The sequence below is a fragment of the Anarhichas minor genome, unplaced genomic scaffold (genome assembly GCF_050575085.1).
Source record: "Anarhichas minor isolate MPS153535 unplaced genomic scaffold, ASM5057508v1 ptg000025l, whole genome shotgun sequence".
NCBI classification, from domain to species: domain Eukaryota; kingdom Metazoa; phylum Chordata; class Actinopteri; order Perciformes; family Anarhichadidae; genus Anarhichas; species Anarhichas minor.
The window spans coordinates 1,032,442-1,053,667 of record NW_027466471.1 but is presented as its reverse complement, the minus strand read 5'-3'; the positions used below and the strand labels follow the sequence as shown (position 1 = coordinate 1,053,667).

Below are 21,226 nucleotides of genomic sequence, written 5' to 3'. Positions count from 1 at the left end.
CAGAAGTAAACGAGACCATCAGTGAGAAGACTCGCTATTTCTATAGAGCTTTTCTTAATGATGGTTTCCATTGTTTCCTGCTTCGCTTCTAATTAACAACAGTAATAACTTTTCCCTGCAAAACCTACTGCTTCACACTCCAGTCCAGTAGCTGGCGGTAAGGTTTCTCTAAGCGTGTTTGCCAACTGCCAATAAAACCAGAGAAGAAGAACACGGACAATGCATTAGTTCCGGAAAGCGTGTTTCTCTCCGGAAGAAATATCCATCTGGCGTTGCACTCAAACGGTATTGTAGGTACAACTGATTGTTTGTTATTAACGTTAGCGTAACGTAAGTTGTCTTTATATGTTCATGAGTGCGATAGAAATTCGTATCACACACAACAATACATAATAACTAGATGATACATTAACTTGGCTCACATTAGCAGCTTGAGTTAACGTTACGCTCGTGAACAGAATTGTTAGCTAGCTTGCTGTGTAAAAAGTGAATGCTAAGTTAATGACTTCGAGTAACGTGAAGGGTACTTGCGGCCATAACATTACTTTATCTTACTGCAATGTTTGAAATTACAAGATGTGCATAATGCTCGTGATTAAATGTGACGTCAAATATTTCTGCTCAGCCAACTAGTGTTAGCTGTTGTGTCGAACGCTATTCTAATAATAACTTAGCGTCTCCTTGTACATTTGCTCCAGTATTCGGTACAATTAACGACATGTAATAATAATGCTATTGATCATCTGTAAGGTCAGCAAACAATTCGGCTTAATATAACGTTAGTGGTCCGTGCACGAAGTATAATTAATGTTCCATTGTTCACGTTGTCAGTTTATGTCATTGAACAATGTCAGTTTAGGGGTATTGCCTCATCTCATTGGTCTACTTGTGCAAATGTGTTCTGCTAAGTGTGAGTTCGTTGTTCCATAGCCGATGCTGCCTAAACGCGGTTAAAGCTCTAGCTGTGTTATTGTCGCATTGAATGAACACGTGCACTGATTCAGTGCAGGCTCCACAGAGACACTGCACACATGAACGCTAAATTAATTCGTGCATTAACTTTATGAGAGAACAACGAGATCTGCTGGTTTTATGACCTCAGTATTTGTCCTCAAATGCAGTGTCAAAGTTTGTCAAAGCACAACAAGTTTCATGCTATTTTGTCATTTAAAATAGTCAATACACTATAGTTAATTAACAGCTTCTGGGTTTTCATTAAACAACTTTTAATGAACAGTGAATTGCTCCTGAACAAACTCGCCTTTTCATATTCAGATCCTGTAAGAAAAAATACAGAATTAATCGACTGTCATTTAACAAGGAAGCTGCAATACTAAGGATTAGTAGCCTACTACTTTATAATAGATGACAAAAGATTCTGAAATAAAGTTTGAAGATGGGAAGGAGCTGATTGGCTGGTTTCCATGATGCCAGCGGGCATCAGGTAGAAAAAATTTGAAGAGTGAAATGTAGTGTTATACAGTATGTTATCACTGTTGTTAATACAGGCTCGTGTTGTAAACAGAAACATGTGCACCCTGTTGCAGACTGCCATATTGAAAACGCTCTTAAAGTGTGGGTTGGGATGCTGGAAAGTGACATTTATGCGGTGGAAAGTCATGCTGATGAAGCATTCTGTACACAGCCCAGAGGATTATCCTGCAAAAGGATTTTTATTATTCATTTATTTTATTTTATGTAGAATAGTTAAAAGTGTAAACAGTAAATAAACCTGAAGGATTTTGCATTGAATAGCTTAGTGGCTTCATTGTCATGACAGCAGAGCTGAAATATGCAGAAATATGACTCACAGTTATATATTCTGTTAATTATTCAGGCTATTTGTTTATTTATTTAATTTAGCTCTCCTTAAATTGCAAACACGTTTGAAAATGCGCAACTTTTACTTTGAAGGCGAGCTGTCTCTGTTTCCAACTCTCGACTTCCTTTACTCAATTTTCATTATTAAAGTTGGATAACTGGAACAAGCTGCTGTTTTGGTGCACTGAGTTTCATTGCACGTGTTCATTTAATGCGACAACAGCTAAAGCGTTCAGGCAGCATCGGCTATCGAACAACGAACTCACACTAGCAGTACACATTTACATGAACACAAGCAGACCAATGAGATGAGGTCATACCCCTAAACTGACATTGTTGATCAAACAACGGCGTTTGACGCCCTGCGCAGAAGACTTGTGTATTGATGTGAAGCTGAATTTTCTCTGTTTTTTGGCTCTAACTTTACTTCAATATGTGGTTGGCAGACATAATGGATGAAGAACCAGAGAGAGCCAAGCGCTGGGAAGGGGGCTATGAGAGGACATGGTAAGACCGTTAAACTAATGAATGTTTCAACTTGAAATGTGTTGTTTTTTACATGGATAGATTTCACAATGGTGCCCAGTGATACACAATCCACAATAAGTAAACACAAACAGTAAAACAAGAACAAAGCAGACACATTTACTAAAACAGGAGCATTCACTATCAATCAATAGAAACTGTTCCAGGGTTGTCTAACTTAAGGGAGTCCTCAATGTATTCCACCTATGAGGGGCACAATAGGAGAATGCAGTCTTTCTCACTTCCGTATTCATACATTATCCAAGGCAATGCATTCTTTGAACAATGAACACGTTTAGTACGGCATATTTGTAATACCTTTTAAGCGATGATGAATAAAAGGGTTGCCTGGTAAATACAAAATAGACTGTTGGTCCCTTCGAGTGGTAAGTGATGGGTCACCCTACCTCCTCATAGAGGTTATAATGATGCCTTCTAATACTCACCTGCAATACATTTAAGAGACCTGTGATTGAAGCAATAATGGGTCTTTATAACATGGGACTTTTTATTTGAGCCCCAGGTATTGTACTGAGGGTTTCTCATGCTGTAATCAGTCTTATCTGGGTTCAGTAAAGCCTGGATTTATTCTGGCTTTGAATTAGACAAAGCTTTGTCAATAGGCGCTGAATAAATGACCAGGCTGAATAAGATCAAATAGAACTTTATTAAACACAAAGAGAGAAATCAAATAAACTCTTGTGCCAGAGATTGATCAAAGATTACAACAGAAGAAGAAATACATTAGAGTATGTTATAAACGTATATGAACAATATAATAATACTATTAAGTGTTGAAGAAGTAATACTGATGCTAATATAGAAGAGTGAGATAAATATAGTTAAAAAAGCCAACTAAAATAGAAAATGTAAATTACAACAACATACGATTTAAAAACAAGAGTAAAAATATGAGTGTATAAGAAGTAATACTAACACCTGTAACTGAAAGGAGCTAAAATAAAGGAGTACTATTGGGAAAGATATTTGAAAACAAAGGATGAATAGAGCTTACAGGTCATTTATATACAATGTGAACATGATTGTCCACTGCTCTCTACGGTGTAACATTGTGGAATATGTGTGTTTTCCTACAGGGAGGTGCTGAAGGAGGATGAATCTGGCTCACTAAAAGCCACAGTAGAAGAGATCCTGTTCCAGTCTAAACGGAAAAGGTGTGTGTGTGCCTATTGTCTGACAAGTACAAAGAAACATGAACATTATTGATTTGATAATTAGTTGTTATTCTTAAGACCACACTTTTATGATGTAAATGAGACCTCTTTTCTTCTGCTGGCACTTTTGAAATGCATTGTTCTTCTCGTGCTCTTCCTTCTTTGATCAAGGTATGTACTACTAGATTGTCTCTGGAACGTTTTCCTCTGGCTGCTGTATATTTATTATTTATTTATTTATTTATGTTTATATAGTACTCTGTACTGCTCAGTCCAAAGAAGAAATCAGTTAATTCTCCAAAAGTTACATCAAACGTATCTGCTGCTTTGTTTACATCGTAGGGTAATCGAGAGCCATGGACAAGTGAGGCTGGGAATGGTGAGTGAGTTCTGCCTCCTTCCTACAGAACCTCGTGCTTCACTTATCTGTGTTATCTTAAACCCCAGGGTTGCTGAGATCTCATGTCAACATGGGGGCAAAATACTACACCGCATTATCTTTATATACATGTAAAGGCCAGAATAGCCACTTACACTTTCGGTCAACATTGTTGTAACTGTTTTGATTAATTTGGGATCATATCATCAGACAAAAGATGGAAAGCACAGACATTTGTTTTATCTTGTTTCACAATATAACTGTTAATATAAGTGGTGAACGGCACTGCAGGTTGCAATGACCCTTCTTGTGAATATGGCAAAAAACAATTTTCAAGACACCAATTCAATGCACGGCCACTGATTGGAATACCTAAACCAAATAAGCTAACAGCTTCAGTTGTTAGTGTTCAACTGGTCTGTTTGGGGTGCAGTGCACAGACATTATTTGGGCATCAGAACACTGTACTAGGGACTACTTCTACACACTCAGCATAACATTAAAGGCCATGTTGGGATTAGTGTATTTTGCTATTCGGAAAATAAAATATAATGTTTAGAATGTATCATTACCAAAAACCTCAAGGTGTTAAACGATGTTGTTCTCTAGATGCGACACCTCCATGTGGTGGTTGACTGTTCAAGAAGTATGGAAGACCAGGACTTGAAACCAAACCGCCTCACCTCCTCTCTGAAGGTATATTGTGTAGCAGAGCACTCACCCTGTACACCAGCAGCCATACGGTATGATCAGCTGCTGAGCACCGTCTCCTTTTACTCTCCTCCTCAGCTGATAGAAACCTTTGTCGAGGAGTATTTTGACCAAAACCCCATCAGTCAGGTATGTTTATACCAGCAACACAGAAAGTGTTGGGGGCCCATTTGTTAATGTAACATAGCACTGCTGCTGTCAGTCCCCAATCAGAAACAATCGTTCTTATACAATCATCCAATATCTGCAAACGAGTGGCTGACCTAACAACATGTGTTGTGTGTCTACAGCTGGGCATTATCACCACGAAGAATAAAAGAGCCGAGAAGCTGACTGACCTGGCAGGTAAGGATCACATAACCTGCTAATATTAGACTCCACCGCTCAATGTGATACCTAAAGGAGGATAGTGAAATGAGTAATGAACATGTTGTTGCTTGGGGCATGTTATTAATGTGAGGATTTCTCATTTTTGTCTTTATTGCAACAGAGAAAAATGTCACTTTCAAGCTGATGATGCCTTAGATAAACCATGTGTCAGCAGCGACCACGGCTCCGTCTAAACAGAGCTACGATCCTCCGTGATCAGTGCTAGTGTTGCGTTTGTCATCTGTTCAAACCTTTCACTTGTGTCAACTACAGCCTCCAGTCTGTGAAGTGACCACGTGCAGGGAGACAGAAATCAGTGGGCTTATTGTGCGTCGCACAAAGGTTGGTCTCCATATCCTGTGCAACAGCCAAGATGGGCAGAATTTTCACTGATCTATCTGTGAACAACATATGTTAAGTCATTGACAGTTAGTATATTTAGCCGGTCAGGAGCAATAGAACTCACCCGGCTGCAGATTAGGAAATGGAACTCGGCTATTTTCTGGGGCACGTTGGCAACACTGTGTGTGCGTGGAGGCTAATAGTCATTACATCTAACCAGTCCGTCTTTGGGGACGGAAACTCATCCAAGGCGGGCACAGGTGACCTCAGTGGCCGGGCCCGGACCCCGAATGCCGCCGGCACCGGGTGCCGCTTTAATGTACTGTCATGTATTTTGTTCACCACCAGGAAATCCAAAGAAACACATTGTTGCTCTGAAGAAGGCGGTGGGCACCGTGTGTGTAGGCGAGCCGTCCCTCTACAACTCTCTCAACCTGGCCATACAGACCCTCAAGTATGTTCTGCAGTGTTGCAGCCTTATAATCATTATTATTATAAGTCATGTTTCTGTTATTTTTGAATAGTTGTTATTGTTAGTTGTAACATTACTGAATGTCACTCAGCTTGTTCCTTGGTCTCTGTATGAAGGCACATGCCCGGACATACGAGTCGGGAGATCCTGATAATCCTCAGCAGCCTCACCACATGTGACCCAGCAAACATCTCTGAGCTGATTAAGGTAAAGACACCCTTCCTTAGGGGGGCGTAGGCATAGCCTCTGTTGATATGCAGTTCTGCTGCGAAGCTTAGGAGTTACATTTCAACTGAATCTCTCTCCCCTGACATTTCTAGTGTCTCTCATGCTCTAAGAAAAACCTAATCAAATACTGTGATGTATGACCGTGTTCCTCTCTGTCAGACCCTGAAGTCTCTGAAGGTGAGGGTCTCTATAATCGGCCTGTCAGCAGAGGTCAGGGTGTGTACGGTATTGACCAGGGAAACGGGCGGCTCGTACCATGTGATCCTGGATGAGAGTCACTTCAAAGAGCTGCTGATGCTGCACGTCAAACCCCCTCCAGCCAGCTCCTCGTCTGAATGCTCTTTAATACGCATGGGTCAGTATTCAGAGGCTGTTTACATCTTTTTCCACATGACTTTTGTAGGCGTAAAGATATCACTGTGAGGGCAAGGTGATGCATTTGCCAATTCATTTGAATATGTAGGGATCCAAATGTACAATCTCACTGTTAACACGGTGAAAAGCCTGGTTGTTCTTGAGCGAAAGGCTGGCAACATATTATTATTACTGTCAACAAATCCCATGTGTTCCATCATTACCATCACCATACACTGTAGTAGACTCAACATGCTGCTTCACTGATATCCACTGAAGCCCAGAATGTGGATCACTGCGGTGCTGAAAGTATTCCCAAACAAATGTACTATGTTCTCCTGTCTGAGTAAGGTTTGTTAAAACTATCACGCCGAGTTGTTTTCGGGCATTACTGAATTGCTTAGGATTTGAAATAATTCATTTGAATATTTGTCTCGTACCCACTTGTTCGTTCAGGTTTCCCTCAGCACACCGTTGCCTCTCTGACTGACCAGGATGCCAAGCCTTCATTCAGCATGTCGTAAGTCAAAAGCAGTGCTACTTAAACCTTTTAGCCAGGACTGTTGGCAGCCACTACTGAAGGTGAATTGTGCTCCTGTTGTGTGTCTTCCAGTCATCTGGACAGCAGCAGTGGTGCCGTTCTGTCTCTAGGAGGATACTTCTGTCCGCAATGCCACGCCAAGTACACAGAGCTACCGGTGGAGTGTAAAGTCTGTGGTATGTGTCATGGGAGGATTCAGTCTGTGTGTCACTGTATGATTAGAGGAGACTTTGAGTAATTTTTCTTCCTGTGGCATCAAAAAAGTACCGTAGTTATTTTTGCTGCTTAAAAAGTACTTTGTGTTAAAGCCAATAGACATACTGTAGCTCTGACCGGTGTGTTGTCTCGAAGGTTTGACTCTGGTGTCGGCGCCCCATCTCGCCAGATCCTTCCATCACCTGTTCCCCCTCCAAGCCTTTGCAGAGAGTCCTGCGCAGGAGCTCCACGCAGACAGGTGGCTCTCATGCATTCAAACAGTTATTCACAGACACTGTGCTGCTGTGGAGCTAAACTTGTTGTCATTTGGTTTCAGGTGCTGTCAAGCTTGTCAAGGGGAACTGAAAGAGACAAGTGTAAGTACAGTAGCTGACTGTACATCTGGATCTGTAGAGGCCATTCAGATGATAGAACAGTTTTCCTTTTAAAGGGCCACATATTTAAAAGTTCAGTTTAGTCATCACCAAGTATTTTTCAGCTTGTAACACATAGTTGTAAAATACCTTCTTTGAATCTGCAGTCATAAAATGCTAGTTCTTCATATTCCTCTTCATATTAAGTGTAAAAATGGTATACTTGAATTAGTTTATTCATTGTAACTTCAGTCTGTCCGTCCATCTTTCTCTGCTCCTTCCCTCTCTGTCTAGATCTTCACCTGTCCATCATGTTGCTGCGTGTTCTGTTTGGAGTGTGATCTCTTCATCCATGACTCGCTGCACTGCTGCCCCTGCTGTATTCACAATCAGACCAACTCCTGAACCTGAGAGGCTAACGGTTGGACAGAGAATGGAATCAACTCAGTGGTCATGTGCCCTCAATGACTCATCGTGTCCATCCTATCGGTGTTGTCCACCTCTGATAGAATGGTTATGATGCACACAGGCAATGGACTATATTTCAAAGTTGTTGAAGATATGCGTACAATATTGGACTATTTTGGGTTTATCCATATCGTTTTGAAGGTTCAGCAGCTTCTTGCTGAAGTTAGGCCCACGCCTCCGTCTGCTCTGAGAAATGCATCTGAGCCGCTGCACTCCCAGCTGTCAAATAGCACACCACTGTATGTCAGACATGATCTGTGGGCATTGTTTATACACACTTTTGTACTACAGTTCTGTTTGTGACATGGCATTTACAATAAAACATATTGTTTCTACTTGTTAAAGTGCTTTAAAGTGCTTTCAAAGAGTTTCACTTAAATGTCTGTTAAGTGACTATCACTGAAGGAGATAACACGATGGTGATTGAGCCTATGGGCCACTAATGAAACTATTGCAATATTTATATATTTGCAGTATTACAGACTGGAAATCTGTGGCAACATTCCTGGAAAAACTGCTGTACAACACTTTTCTATTGTATGCAGACAAAATATTGAACTATGCACACAATTCTGATAACTGGAAACAAGTGAATACACTTTTCAAGTTTCACATTTGAAGCACAATTCCATTGTTTTGACTGGAATAGAGATTCTAAATGCACCAGGACAGAAATCTTAAGGATTGAGGATCCCAATTTATATATTTGTGTTTCCTTCAGGTTGTTCAAATGTAGTTTTCTTTCTTGTCGGATTTGAGAGAGGGTCGATCTCAGTCCACACTCCAGGTGAGTGAGTGGCGGTAATGCACTCTACAGCTGTTAGCCAACCGTAGAAGAAGAAGAAGAAGAAGACTGCACAGTCGATTGCCGCCAGGAAGCTACGGGTCCGTGATCACGGCTACCGATACACAGCGGAGCTGTCCCTCCACCATGTCCCGCATCCTTAACGGTATCGTGGCGGTGTGCCCTGACCTGGGTATCGGGAGTAATGGAAACCTGCCCTGGCATCCTATTAGACTCAAGTAAGTCATGTTGATGGACGGTGCTTTCTATTAATGCAGAAATATGGACATCTTGAAATGAAAGCTTCAGTGCGCTGTTCAGTTGCGCTCGAGCAGGCGTTAAAGTTCAGTGTTTACACAATGAAGTGCACGAGACATTGACGCTCGCGTGGTGGCAACAACAACGACGACCTGCACATGTATTAACATTGTAAATAATTTAATTACATGTTCTTCTCTTATAGTAACGAATTCAAACATTTCCGAAGGATGACAGCGACGCCATCTGTGAAAGGTAACTTCAGCTCTGGGGTTAGTTTACATGATATTAGTTACTTGATGTAACTCCACCTCTATGACTGTGTGCGTGGTCCCGTACCTGCCTTCTCTACAGAGCATTGAGTAAATGTATTGATGCGAGTATTTTGAACAGGTACAGCCACCTACTTCATTCTCTCTTGTACTTGCACAGCCTCACGATCGTGCAATACATTTTTTGTAAACTTTCAAAAGATACCGACAAGAGAATGTGATAGAGAGGCGAGGTGATCAAAATGTTTATTTCCTGGTTAGTGGGTCCTGAAAGGCAGATGTGTCCTATGACACATCTGTCTCACGCACACACATATCACCAGTTCATTTAAACACCAGGTCATCTCGCACACAGGTTCCCTTATCTCGAAGTGAATGGGTTCTTGGTTGGTTACAACCCGGCTCAAAGGCTGCAACATAAGGGAGACAAGACGAGTGGTAAAAGTAACATACATTTATTCAAAGAACATAAACCAAACTAAACTAAACAAGCAAACAAAACAAGCAGCCGTGTCATCCAAAGAAGAGGATCCTTGTTCAGATGCTGCATTTCTATAGGCATCACTACGATGAAGGCAAATCACTGTCAAAATCTGAGAGCGCAAATGAGATCTATGCATGCAAATCAAACAGCCGCACGCGTATTTGACTTTGACGAGCGCTTTTACATCACTTTGCGAGCAAAATTCCCTCTTGCGCGACCAAAAGTCACTTTTTCTGACTATTATCATCTTTATGACCGTCTGAAAGGACAGAAGGACAGAAGTCGACAATCATTGACTAACTTGTCGATCGACAAGTTAGTCAAAACAAACAAAAATAACAAAGAAAACTCCTGCGCTGGTAAAAAAAAACATAGGCCCACCCCAGTGCATGCTGGTCCTAAACCTCCTCCTATAACTAATCGCAGGTGCTCACAGTGTTACCCAGTGTTACACAGTGTTACAGTGTTACACAGTGTTACACAGTGTTCCAGTGTCCCCCAGTGTCCCCCAGTGTTACACAGTGTTACACAGTGTTACACAGTAGATAAGCAAAACAAACTAACCCAGAAACTAAGTTTACTTAAACAACAAAAAAGAATTCAACTAAACGAATGACTATTAAAGAGAAAAATCAATCTTAATATTTCAAACAAACAATCTAACCTCAATAAGCAAACATCTAGAATAATGAAACAATACTACTTGTGAATCAAATAACAAGTACTAACATCAAATATATAGCTCCTACAGTCACTCAATATATTTTATATTTTAGTAAATATGAAATGTTTAATATGATCCTTTATATAATAAGGCAGTACAATAACCATTTAGTATGATTCCTCATGCTGGCTTATTTGAAACTCACCTTGTTATGTTTCTAATGTCACCGTGGTCCTCTCAGCATCACTGAAGCTCCGCCTACATTAGGTTACTACTAACAAGATTACTTTTATATGTTGATAGACTATTTTAAACTTGCCTCGTGTTTTCAATCTCACTAAATGTTAGGTCTCACCCCATATATTACGTTTTTTGTCTATGCATTCTAAATCCATATCAATAGCAACGTATGACTCAAACAGCTCCCTTTCCTATTGTTGTGTAACATTACCTTTATTATACTAGCTCTGTAAGTTAACCCGTACTGAATAAGATAAGATATACATTTGTCCCCAAAGAGGATACTTTGCTTGGGCAATAGTGCTGCACACAGCTGCTTAAAACAACACATAGCAAACGGACATTACAGCTTTACACCAGAGGTAACACTAACATGTCAAATGTTGCCCATTACCTGAGAGGAAACAAGAGATACAAGAGATACATTTAAATACATAAGCATTGTAAAACAGGAGAGAAACATTAAAGTCATAAAGACGGAACACGTGATAATACAGTCTCGTCCTTTTTAACAGTGCCTCACTTTTGACTCTGCAACTCGATGGCACTGCGTGTATTTGCACTATTCACAACTATTCAGAGGCTCCATGATCCGCCATTGCTGTAAACAATTCAAAGGATTCATAAATATATTTTATATGTAAATTACTCTCTCCACAAAAATATTTTTCAAACATAGTAAAAGTAATGTTAACATATCTATTCATAAAAGATAAGAACAACAAATATATTTCTGATGCACGCACAAATATTTGTCATAAATAAATAAATGTATTTAAAAGAATTTTAATGATTCAACTCAAAACTTTCTGTCCTGCAGACAAGCAGAATGTGGTGATCATGGGGAGAAAAACATGGTTTTCCATCCCGGAGAAGAACAGACCTCTGAACAACAGGATCAACATCGTCCTCAGCAGGGAGCTCAAGTATGTGTCACAACAAACACGGCGCGAATTAATGCGCGAGTAGATTATATACAAAGTCTATTACATACAAAGTCTGCACAGATGCGATGAGACTGGAGTGATGTGAATTTGTGACGGCGCGGCGCGTTTTCACTACATTACAGTCATTTAGCAGACGCTTTTATCCAAAGCGACTTCCAATTCAGATTCTATCACATTTCTACACCGTAGGCACAGCTACGGGAGCAATTTTAGGGTTAAGTGTCTTGCTCAAGGACACATCGACATGCGACTAGTGGAGCCGGGGATCGAACCGCCGATCCTCTGATTGAAGGACGGCCATGCTATCCACTTAGCCACAGTCGCCCATGCGTTTGCCGCGATTGACGCAAATTCTCGCCAAACGGCCCACACGTGTCAGTTGAAATTTTTTCAAATCCGGCGAATAAATGGTGCAACGCTGCGGCGCGATAGCCTATCGTTAAGATGCTCCTGCCGTCATCAGTGACGTCCTGCCGCCAGGAAACAAATACTGTAGCCGTCTGTGTTCACCCAGAGCTCTACGATACCTCATATCAATAGAGACCGGACCAAACTGTGTATAAATGTGTGTGTGTGTAAACCATATGGTACAAACCATGAATAGACGCTGCCGTATTTACGCCGATATGACGTTATTTTGAGTGTCCGAGCTCCATTGAGAAAACAAGTATTTTAAAAGTGATTTGCTTGTCGTCTTGCGGAGAGAACTAACAAAACATGAATTCAAACTTTTTACAAATCGGCATCAATGTGTATTTATTTTTGTGTCCCCTTTTGTCGGTTTATTGCAGTTAAATCACAGAACAATCAGTTTATTTTGTGTTCATACAGCTGTAGTAAACAGCGACGTGTGGCTTGTTAGACACAGTGAATACACCTCAATACAATACACGGACCTCCTCTGGACAATGTTATGAACCAGACATGACGCCGTTTAGTTTCCCGGGATATCTGTGACTTCCACAACACGTACTAAGCAGAAATAGAGGTTATTTTTTCCATGGTTGATGGCGGAAATAAATGGTGGACAGTCGAACGGCTTCCAGGGCGATAAGCCACGACCCCTCTCCGGCACGTTTGGCGATTCACTCGAATGACCACAAGTGCGGCGCGAATCACGCGATTAATAATTCGTGCCACGTTTGGTGTGAACGCACCTTTAGTCAATGCTGCGTTACAGCAGTGTGTACATATGAAATCTGATGTTTCACTGCAGATGCACTGTATCTTGCTTAAAGGGCTTTTCGGTTTTACTAAATTGTTTCTCCGTTTGTTCAAATTCTAATGTTAACTTCTATTGTTTTGCTGTGTGACATTTCTTAGCTTTTAGTGCTGAGTTTAGAGATGAATCTGGTGGTATTTTACAGTTTTCACCTGCAATCAATTTTTGGTACGGCATATTTGTATATTGTTAGGAGACAGGACCTCTGATAAATTTAACTTTTAGAAGTCAAAATGGAAGACAATAATCCTTACCATTAATTAGGTTTGCATCAAGAGAGACGGATTAATGGCTAAATTCCTTTCAACTTCATTTTATTGATGTTGAGGCAGTAATATATGGGACAGAATGATGTGCATGGATGGTCGGGGTGAGGAAGGAAATATGTTTTTAAGTAATTTGGGCGAACTACATTGCTCAGCAACCTTGACGCAGATGTTACCTTGTCTCGAATATTGTTCACTGCAGTGACTTAATATATTTCTCCTCCAGAACGCCCCCTGCAGGAGCACACCACCTGGCATCGGACTTTAACTCGGCTCTCAGGCTGGTGAACACGGAGCTGGCAGAACAGGCTGACCAGGTCTGGGTTATAGGGGGCAGCTCTCTCTACAAGGTACCGCATGGACTATCCACTGCTCACAAGCTCTGGGATGTTTTAAAATCTGTAAAAAAAAAAATGACAATGTTGGGGAATTTTACTAATGTCTCACACATTCTTTAATTGGTTAATTGTCTTAAACCTTTGTCATAGTTTTGTAGTCTTGGTGGAAAACTGCCACAGAAACAGATCATTTTCAAATAGCAACTAGGCTTAAGTATCTGATTACTAATGAACAATGGGAAATAACATCTAAATAATGGTTGCAGCCATTAAGATGGTCACGGTGAACCATTCCAGGATACACACACTGCCTACAGACAGCTCTCTTCTTTCTGTAATCATGTTTTGGTTGCTTTGGGCTACCCAGGAGATGATGGAGAGCCCGGGGACCAGGAGACTGTTCGTCACGCAAATCCTGAAGCAGTTTGATTGTGACACATTCCTCCCCGAAATCCTTCCAGACAAATATCGTCTACTGCCAGAGTAAGATCAGCACATTTTAATGGATAATTCAGACTTTGTACAATTTGAGTATTATTCGTCATTTCTTTCGGTTATGATAATCTTGTACTTACTAAGGTAATTGCTGAGATCTTGGAGCAAGTTGACATCAGATGGGTCAAGAAAGTCGAGCAGTTAGACGATCAGACAGTTTATCCAGATCATCTAAACCACTTTATTTGGAGATTAATCTGAAAGTGAGCACACCTGAAATATTGCAAATAATCCCTCATTGTACAACAAAAATAGTTTTTAGGTCAAAGATAAAGCAGGACGTCGGTCTGTAAACTGCAGTGCATGTTTACAGCAGACACAGAATGACGGTCTGGGTCGTCATCTCTTTTGGTCGCCTTTGTTTTTTTCGTCTCAATAATAAACTTGAATTGTCCCTTGAAGTTGAATCGCTATACATTCTAAGAAAAACTCATTTGCACAGCAGTTTATCAACAGTAATTCCAAACACGTTTAAAATCACGGTAGTAAAAGCTAATGTTCTATTTGTTCAGTCACATCCCTTGAGGTGCGTCTCAGTGAGGGTCACTGACAGCTTGTTGGCTGCTAAAATTAAAAACTTCTTAATATGAAATGATGCACAGAGACTGCGTTGAACCTTTAACACAGTGTGTGTATACAAGATGAAACATCCAGAAATGCTGTTTTTTCCCCACAGGTTTCCAGGAGTACCACAAGAGCTCCAGGAGGAGAACGGGCTCCAGTACAGATTTGAAGTCTATGAGAGCATTGAACAATGAAGTGAAGTATGAAAAATAAAACCAGAAGAACGTCAATTCTGGACTTTTAGTGATTTACTTTTAGTTATTTATAGGTGTAGGGATTTAAATCCTTAACATAGTCATATATTTCGTCGGGCATTTTACAGACCGGCTGAATATTGTAGGTCAGTCTCTGTCTTTTTACAACCATGTCACTGCATCATGATCGCAAATCAGAACAATGCTTACAATGTATTCCAAATCTAGTAAAACCATTATTTATACCAATGAGCACTAACAGGTATTTCATGAGGACCAGGCAATGCTGTTATATTAGGACCCATAATACATCAACCAATATTTGAAATGTTTACAATTTTCCTCAAAATGTCAATATCTTAACATGGGAGTAACTCTATATTGAAGGTTACAGGCATGAATGCCACAGGTCTGGATATTAGAATGGTGACAGTCAAACGCCTCCAGCAACTAGAGGCATATTGCATCGACAGCCTCAAGTCACCTCAACATTTCATCATAGCAGATTTTGTTTGTTATGCAAGTATCTTTATTTACTGAATAATCTACTGTAGATTCTACAGTCCATGTTCTTACTGGTGAAGACACATTATGACCTTCTATATGTGCTCATTGGTTCCTCGCAGAATTTAGGAAATGAAGACAAATAAATTGATTTGTGGCAAACTTAGTGAATCACATTGGCTACTTTATCATCTTTGGGTTTGGAAGTATCAATTATTTTCAAGTCGAAAAGCTCAAATCCAAATGAAGTCACAAATCCAAAAAGGCAGAGGTTGAAGGAGCTGACCGCCAAGCGAGGCAGAGTAACGGAGATGGCAGGCTGTGAGTGTGGGAAAGCAGCAGGCGAGTAGGCAGGCAGATTCTAGGACACAAAGAAACCAATTAGCAACGGTCCAGGATTAAAACACAAAGGGAATAACTTTAAATAAACACATACAGGGACATGGAAGACAAGAGGAGTGGCAAAGAGGAAACACAAGGGATAGATAGGGGCAGGGCCACGGCTGTGACACGGCTGAAGTCATCACATTTCTGATTCGAGTCCAAGTCAAGTGACTCAAGTCCACACCTCTGCTGTATGGTAGCACAATACAAGGAGTGTATAGGTGGTATTCATTTTATTGTAATGAAATCTTAGTTTATGCAAATTGTAATGTTAATTTCAAATGTGAAGTATGTTTAAAAAGTCATAGTATAGTATGTCATAGTATAAATAATGAATACAAATACAAATAAAATATAAAAGCCACCTCAAAGTCACAAAGGGATACATGTTTTTAAGGCGTTACAGTCTTATGATCTCCTTTAGTTCTTATGAACCTCCTAATCTTAATTAAGGAAGTCTAGACATTCTGGATAATGGTAAAAAACAATCACTCCCTGGCCATGACAAAGTCAGCTTATTGGGTTCACCCCACTATCCTAGACCCCTGTACCCATGTCTGTAAAATCTATTTAGAAAACGCTATTGACCCAGAAAAATTGGAAATTGCTAAATAAATCCCTCTCTTTAAATATGGTGATCCTAGTGTTTTACAAACCACAGACCAGTCTTACCTGCATTTTCTAAAATACTCTAAAAACTGTGACTGCACCGACCTGTCACACAAAGCGGCCACGCCCTTAATTATGTAGAACTTTAAGTCTTAATATAATTTAAGCAGGTGAGTTAAATAAAAATTCCCTCCAGTACAGTTGTGAACGTACAGAGCCATTGGAGAGAGCTCTTGGCTTGTAGTGGTGTGTGAAGACATGTTCAAGTTCAGACTGGAGAGAGCAAGAGCTTTGTCACATGAAACATCATTGGGATGATCCAGTACCTCATGCTCAGAGGAGAAAGTGGTTGACTGACCTTAAAAGGGTAGAAAACGTCAACCAATGCTTTAAACCAAAGAACTTCGGACAGTCAACAAGTGTTCAGGTACATCACTCCTCTGATGCCAGCCAGGGTGGATATGGCACTGTCAGCTACATCAGGAAGCAAAATGGAGTGAGTATTCATGATGACCTTGTGCTGGGCATGGCTATGTGGCGCCTTTGAAGCAGATGACAATATCCCACATGGAGCTCACTGTCACTGCTTTCACAGTCCGAGTTGATAGGCGGCTTCAAGCTGAGCTGCAACTTGAAGCAGAGAAGAAATTGCCAATTAACAAACTGAATTCTGATAGTATTGATGTTGATCCAGAGGTAAAGAGGGACCTCATAGTAAATGCTGTTGTTTCAAATACAGCAGTCAAGTGGTACACTAGGTGGACAAAGTTTGTCTAATGATGATCTTAATGAAGCAGAAACGGCCATCATTCACTTCAGCCAGCAGGAAAGGCCCCGTAGTGAAATTGAAGCATTGACATCTGGTACGTCTGGAGTGAAAAGGGAAGCTGGACCCTATTCTGCAGGCTCAGAGTTGACGCCAAAGAGGAAAACTGCGGATTTTCCTAAATACAGAACTTATCCTGACCATCCTCCATCTACTAACGTTTGAGTGGATTATTTTAGACCTGTTCAGGTGAAAAGAGGGTGCAGTGTAGTGAAATGCTATGGTGTTAGCTTCACAGGCTCTTGTATCGATGCTTTATGCAGACATAGTTTCACACATGGGATCAGACAATGGAACAAATTGAATTGGTTCCACCACCGAGGAACGTGGGAATGGTTCATCAACATGATCAGAAAGATATTTAGCTCAGTTCTGCAGCAGCAGACGTTGGACGATAAAGGCTGTTGCCCAGTTTTGTGTGAAGTGGACCGTCCCATTACAAAGGTGTCTGATCATACCAATGATTTGAAAGCTCTCACTCCCAGTTCTCTGTTGACAATGAAAGGCAAACCAGTGTTGCTACCAGGAGCTTTTGACAGCATAGACTATTATTCAAAGAGACATTGGAAACAAAAAACGTACTTCTTTGACTTGTTCTGGGAATAATGGATACAAGAATATGGGCTTTTGCTACATGAGTGGCACAGGTGAAATAAGGAGAAAATAAATATTGTTCGTGCAGACAGTCTTGATATCTGACTCTCAGGCTCTCTCAGTTCTTGGCTGCTAAGCAGACAGACGGACAAAGACTAGAGCATTGGAAAGGCAGATCACAAGCAGCACAGTAACTTGTTTGTTTGGACCCGCTGCAAAAAACCTGGTCCCAGCGTTGGATTAAGTATTAATCAGCCTTGACACCAAGCAGTATGCATGAATATGATATCCTAAATGGACTATAATATAGCTATCATAAATTATCTTTATATTATCTTTATAGCTGTAATGGCTTTATGTTTAGTGGATTGTTATGTCTCTAGCCATTTAACAATTAGGAGCCGGTGCGTTGCCGCCATTATATATAATAATAATAATAATAATAATACATTTTATTTATATAGCGCTTTAAAAGGCACTCAAAGACACTTTACATGTTAAAAACAGAAACAGAAGCATTTATAATAAGAACAAAATATACGACATAACTAAGAAAAAAAATAAAAAATAAATATGCGTGTGACGTTAGATAACTTTATAAGTTGTGAGTGTGACATCTGCCTTTCCCCGTGTGAGAAACCATTAAACTGGTGTGGCGAGATAGTAAAGGAAGTGGTCACAGCTAACAAAGGGAGACACACACGCACACACAACTGGGGTCGAGGTCCTAAATCTTCATCAACAATGCCACCTCGCCTGAAGATCAGAGCAGAAAAAGTCACTGATGAATGACTCTATATTAGAGAGAGAGCGTGCAGAAGCCTGTGTGTTTTTGTATATATATATATGTGTGTGTGTGTAAGTGTGTGTGTGTGCATTTATCTGTATGAGGATGGATATTAGCGCTAATGTTCCTTCAGGGATTAGCTTCAAACCAATCAGGACAGCACGGTGTGATAAACCCCAGTGAACATGCACACTTCATACACATCTACAAAGTAAGCATCCTCCTCAGATGGTACACAAACACCTTGGGTCACTTCTCAGTTGTGACTTTTCCCTTTTTGGTATTTTGACCTTTAATTACAGTATTTCCCTAGTTTTATCAATGTAATGCTTCCAGGCTCCAGAGCCCACTCCCAAAGGTCATGCCTCCAGCGTCTGCAAAATGTAACTCCGCGGTGACTTAGAGTTGACCGAATCAGTCGCTTTTAGCAGTGGAGCTGCTCACCGGTGACTGAGAGCACGTTGGCAGTAATTCACAGTACATAACTTCTCTCTGGAAAAACATATTTAAACCTTGCGGAAGCCAGCACTGAAGTGCATATGAACGGTGATACGTTCACTTACTGACATATGTAGGCTGCTGAAGTGCATTGAAATGGTGATGCCTAGTGATGTGCATTTAAATGGTGATGCGTTCACTTACTGACAAACACATTGAAGGACTTTAGAAATCTGCGTAGCACTGAAAATGTGCCCAAACGCACTGAAAATGTTCAAACTAGCTCTGAAATGATCACACAACCACTGAAAAAATGGGACGTATGCACTGAAAATGTAGACGTGCGCAATGAAAACATGACCATGTGCACTGAGGAGGAGCACACACACACTGAAAAGGGACTTGTGAGCGGAAGGGTATTCAGTTAGTTGTATTCTGAAACCACAATACTGGTTATTAGTCTTTTTATTTGTGATTTTGTTGTTAACTTCTGTTTTCTTGAATATGGGTATTTTGGATTATGTTACAGTAATTTATTTTCAGTTAAAGGATAAATTGCACCCTTGGTTTAGAGATATATTTTTATAGTATTTGTTTCATGTTATGTTGGTATTTGATGTTTGATTAAAATATGTGAAAGACGCTATTTTTGATAAATAAAAGTATCTTTATATTTGGGTCATAGGAGAGCCGTCTGAACCCCCGAACTGCTCCATCGAGGACAGCAGAACGATTGACGTTGAACTTGCAGGTTTATCAATGTTGTCACTGAACTCTCTCAGAATTTGAGTAATGGGGAATGTGTTCTTTTGGCTGCCTGCAAATTTGAACGACAGACCTATCAGTAAGTGTGATATGACAAGATGACCGTGTCATATCATCATTTATTATATTGTGCAATGACTCAAATGTTTCAATGATCTATTGAGGCCAACAGTATGTACCTGACAGTACTCTTTTCCCTCTATCTCTGCTGCAAAAACACAAATGTACCTTGAAGTTATTTTCTATATAGTTCCTTATTTTGTTATCATCTGTGGCTCTCCAGTGTTGGTCAGTTCTATTTGATCATTTTGAAATAAACTACAGCAGTGTTATAAAAAGTGATAATAGTGATAATAATTCATTAAGTTCCCACATTGTTTCCCCCTTATTCATTAACGTCACATCTTGTTCCCTTGCAGCTACAAGTATGTATCATTACGTTTTACGTTACCATTAAGATTTCAATTATTTATGGTTTAGTTTGAATTAAATTGGGAAGAATAATGCTGCACGTTGCCGGCCGTAATCTAAAGCTTTCCCCATTTTATTTATATCAACATGTAATATTATGATTATCAATACTTAACAGTACCAACAGTAATGCCTTTGAGTCAAATGAAAATCAAAAAGATATTAAATTATCAATTGCACAATATTTATTGTATATTAATTGTCATCCATTGGCAGATTTTTGAATTACATCAGAAATATTATATTGTTTCCAATACAAAGACATATTTAGAAAGTTTGTCACACATTTATTTGTATTGTGCTACTCTGTAAATAAACAGTATACATACAGTACATACAGTTTACATGAACATACTGTGTTCTATGTGACAAATGCATCTGTCTCCTTCTTGACTTCTGAGCAGATGCAAAGAGCTGCTGACGGCTTCCTGTGTCTGTGAGGAGCTTCCCAAACCCACCAGCACAGAAGAAGCAGACGGAGACAAACAACGTCCTCTGTGCTGGTGGGGACGGGACGCTCCTCGTCCTCTCGGCTGGTGGGTGGAGCGGGTGGTGTCGAGGGGGGAGGGGCAGGGAGGACGTCACCGTACTCACTGGGTCTCGGACTCACTGGGGTGCTGAGAGTGGTTCAGTAGTCTGTGGTGGGTCTGGGTCTTCCTGGGATGATGGTTTGGAAGACGTCCACTCTCAGCTGCTCCAGGAGTGGGACAAAAGCACAGAGGAGTCCTGCCCTGTGAGACACAAACACAAGAGATGAATACTTTTAACTCAACTATACGACCTTTACATTGTTGTGTTGAATCTGGCCTCCAATGATGGAATCTTATTACTGATACTTCTGTAGTCTTAGTGAAGGATTACTTACTCAGCCCACTGAAAGAAAGGAGACCGCCGCTCTCTATCTGGTCCTGTGGTCCTCCATCCTTCTCATCTGGTCCTGTGGTCCTCCATCCTTCTCATCTGGTCCTGTGGTCCTCCATCCTTCTCATCTGGTCCTGTGGTCCTCCATCCTTCTCATCTGGTCCTGTGGTCCAGAGTGAACACATCCTCTCTGTTGTCTAGGAGATCCTGGATGTTGCGTCCTGTGTTACAGCCATCGATACCTGAGTAAAAGACTTTTTCTCAACGTTAGTAATTTTTACCATACCGCTGTCTGGTTCAGCCAC

General features: G+C 40.5%; 2 protein-coding genes across 5 annotated transcripts; both read left to right on the top strand.

Annotated features, from left to right (window-relative positions):
* Nucleotides 1–208: 208 nt before the first annotated feature.
* Nucleotides 209–8,289, top strand: gtf2h2 (general transcription factor IIH, polypeptide 2). 4 transcript variants are annotated; one of them, XM_076099314.1, is made up of 15 exons: nt 209–290; nt 2,268–2,328; nt 3,444–3,521; nt 3,864–3,900; nt 4,510–4,596; nt 4,690–4,740; nt 4,902–4,956; nt 5,671–5,776; nt 5,911–6,001; nt 6,182–6,377; nt 6,833–6,896; nt 6,990–7,093; nt 7,269–7,371; nt 7,450–7,489; nt 7,781–8,289. In XM_076099314.1, the coding sequence occupies exons 2-15, from the start codon at nt 2,273–2,275 to the stop codon at nt 7,889–7,891; spliced, it is 1,179 nt and encodes a 392-aa protein (XP_075955429.1). In that variant the 5' UTR covers nt 209–290; nt 2,268–2,272; the 3' UTR covers nt 7,892–8,289. The 4 variants fall into 4 exon arrangements, with proteins under 4 accessions (XP_075955429.1, XP_075955431.1, XP_075955432.1 ...); XM_076099316.1 differs by having other exon boundaries at nt 215–285; XM_076099317.1 differs by having other exon boundaries at nt 275–294.
* A 513-nt stretch (nt 8,290–8,802) lies between these two features.
* dhfr (dihydrofolate reductase) lies at nt 8,803–15,352 on the top strand. The gene is made up of 6 exons (XM_076099402.1): nt 8,803–8,977; nt 9,202–9,251; nt 11,477–11,582; nt 13,318–13,441; nt 13,797–13,912; nt 14,601–15,352. The coding sequence occupies exons 1-6, from the start codon at nt 8,886–8,888 to the stop codon at nt 14,680–14,682; spliced, it is 570 nt and encodes a 189-aa protein (XP_075955517.1). The 5' UTR covers nt 8,803–8,885; the 3' UTR covers nt 14,683–15,352.
* Nucleotides 15,353–21,226: the final 5,874 nt, after the last annotated feature.

Bases quoted from the DNA above. Each gene is read 5' to 3' on its own strand.
- gtf2h2 (XM_076099314.1), top strand. From the start codon at position 2,273: ATGGATGAAGAACCAGAGAGAGCCAAGCGCTGGGAAGGGGGCTATGAG. The intron at 3,522-3,863 runs GTGTGTGTGTGC...TTTACATCGTAG, and splicing joins TTCCAGTCTAAACGGAAAAG to GGTAATCGAGAGCCATGGAC. The intron at 4,597-4,689 runs GTATATTGTGTA...TCTCCTCCTCAG, and splicing joins GCCTCACCTCCTCTCTGAAG to CTGATAGAAACCTTTGTCGA.
- dhfr (XM_076099402.1), top strand. From the start codon at position 8,886: ATGTCCCGCATCCTTAACGGTATCGTGGCGGTGTGCCCTGACCTGGGT. The intron at 13,442-13,796 runs GTACCGCATGGA...TGGGCTACCCAG, and splicing joins GGGGCAGCTCTCTCTACAAG to GAGATGATGGAGAGCCCGGG. The intron at 13,913-14,600 runs GTAAGATCAGCA...TTTTCCCCACAG, and splicing joins AAATATCGTCTACTGCCAGA to GTTTCCAGGAGTACCACAAG.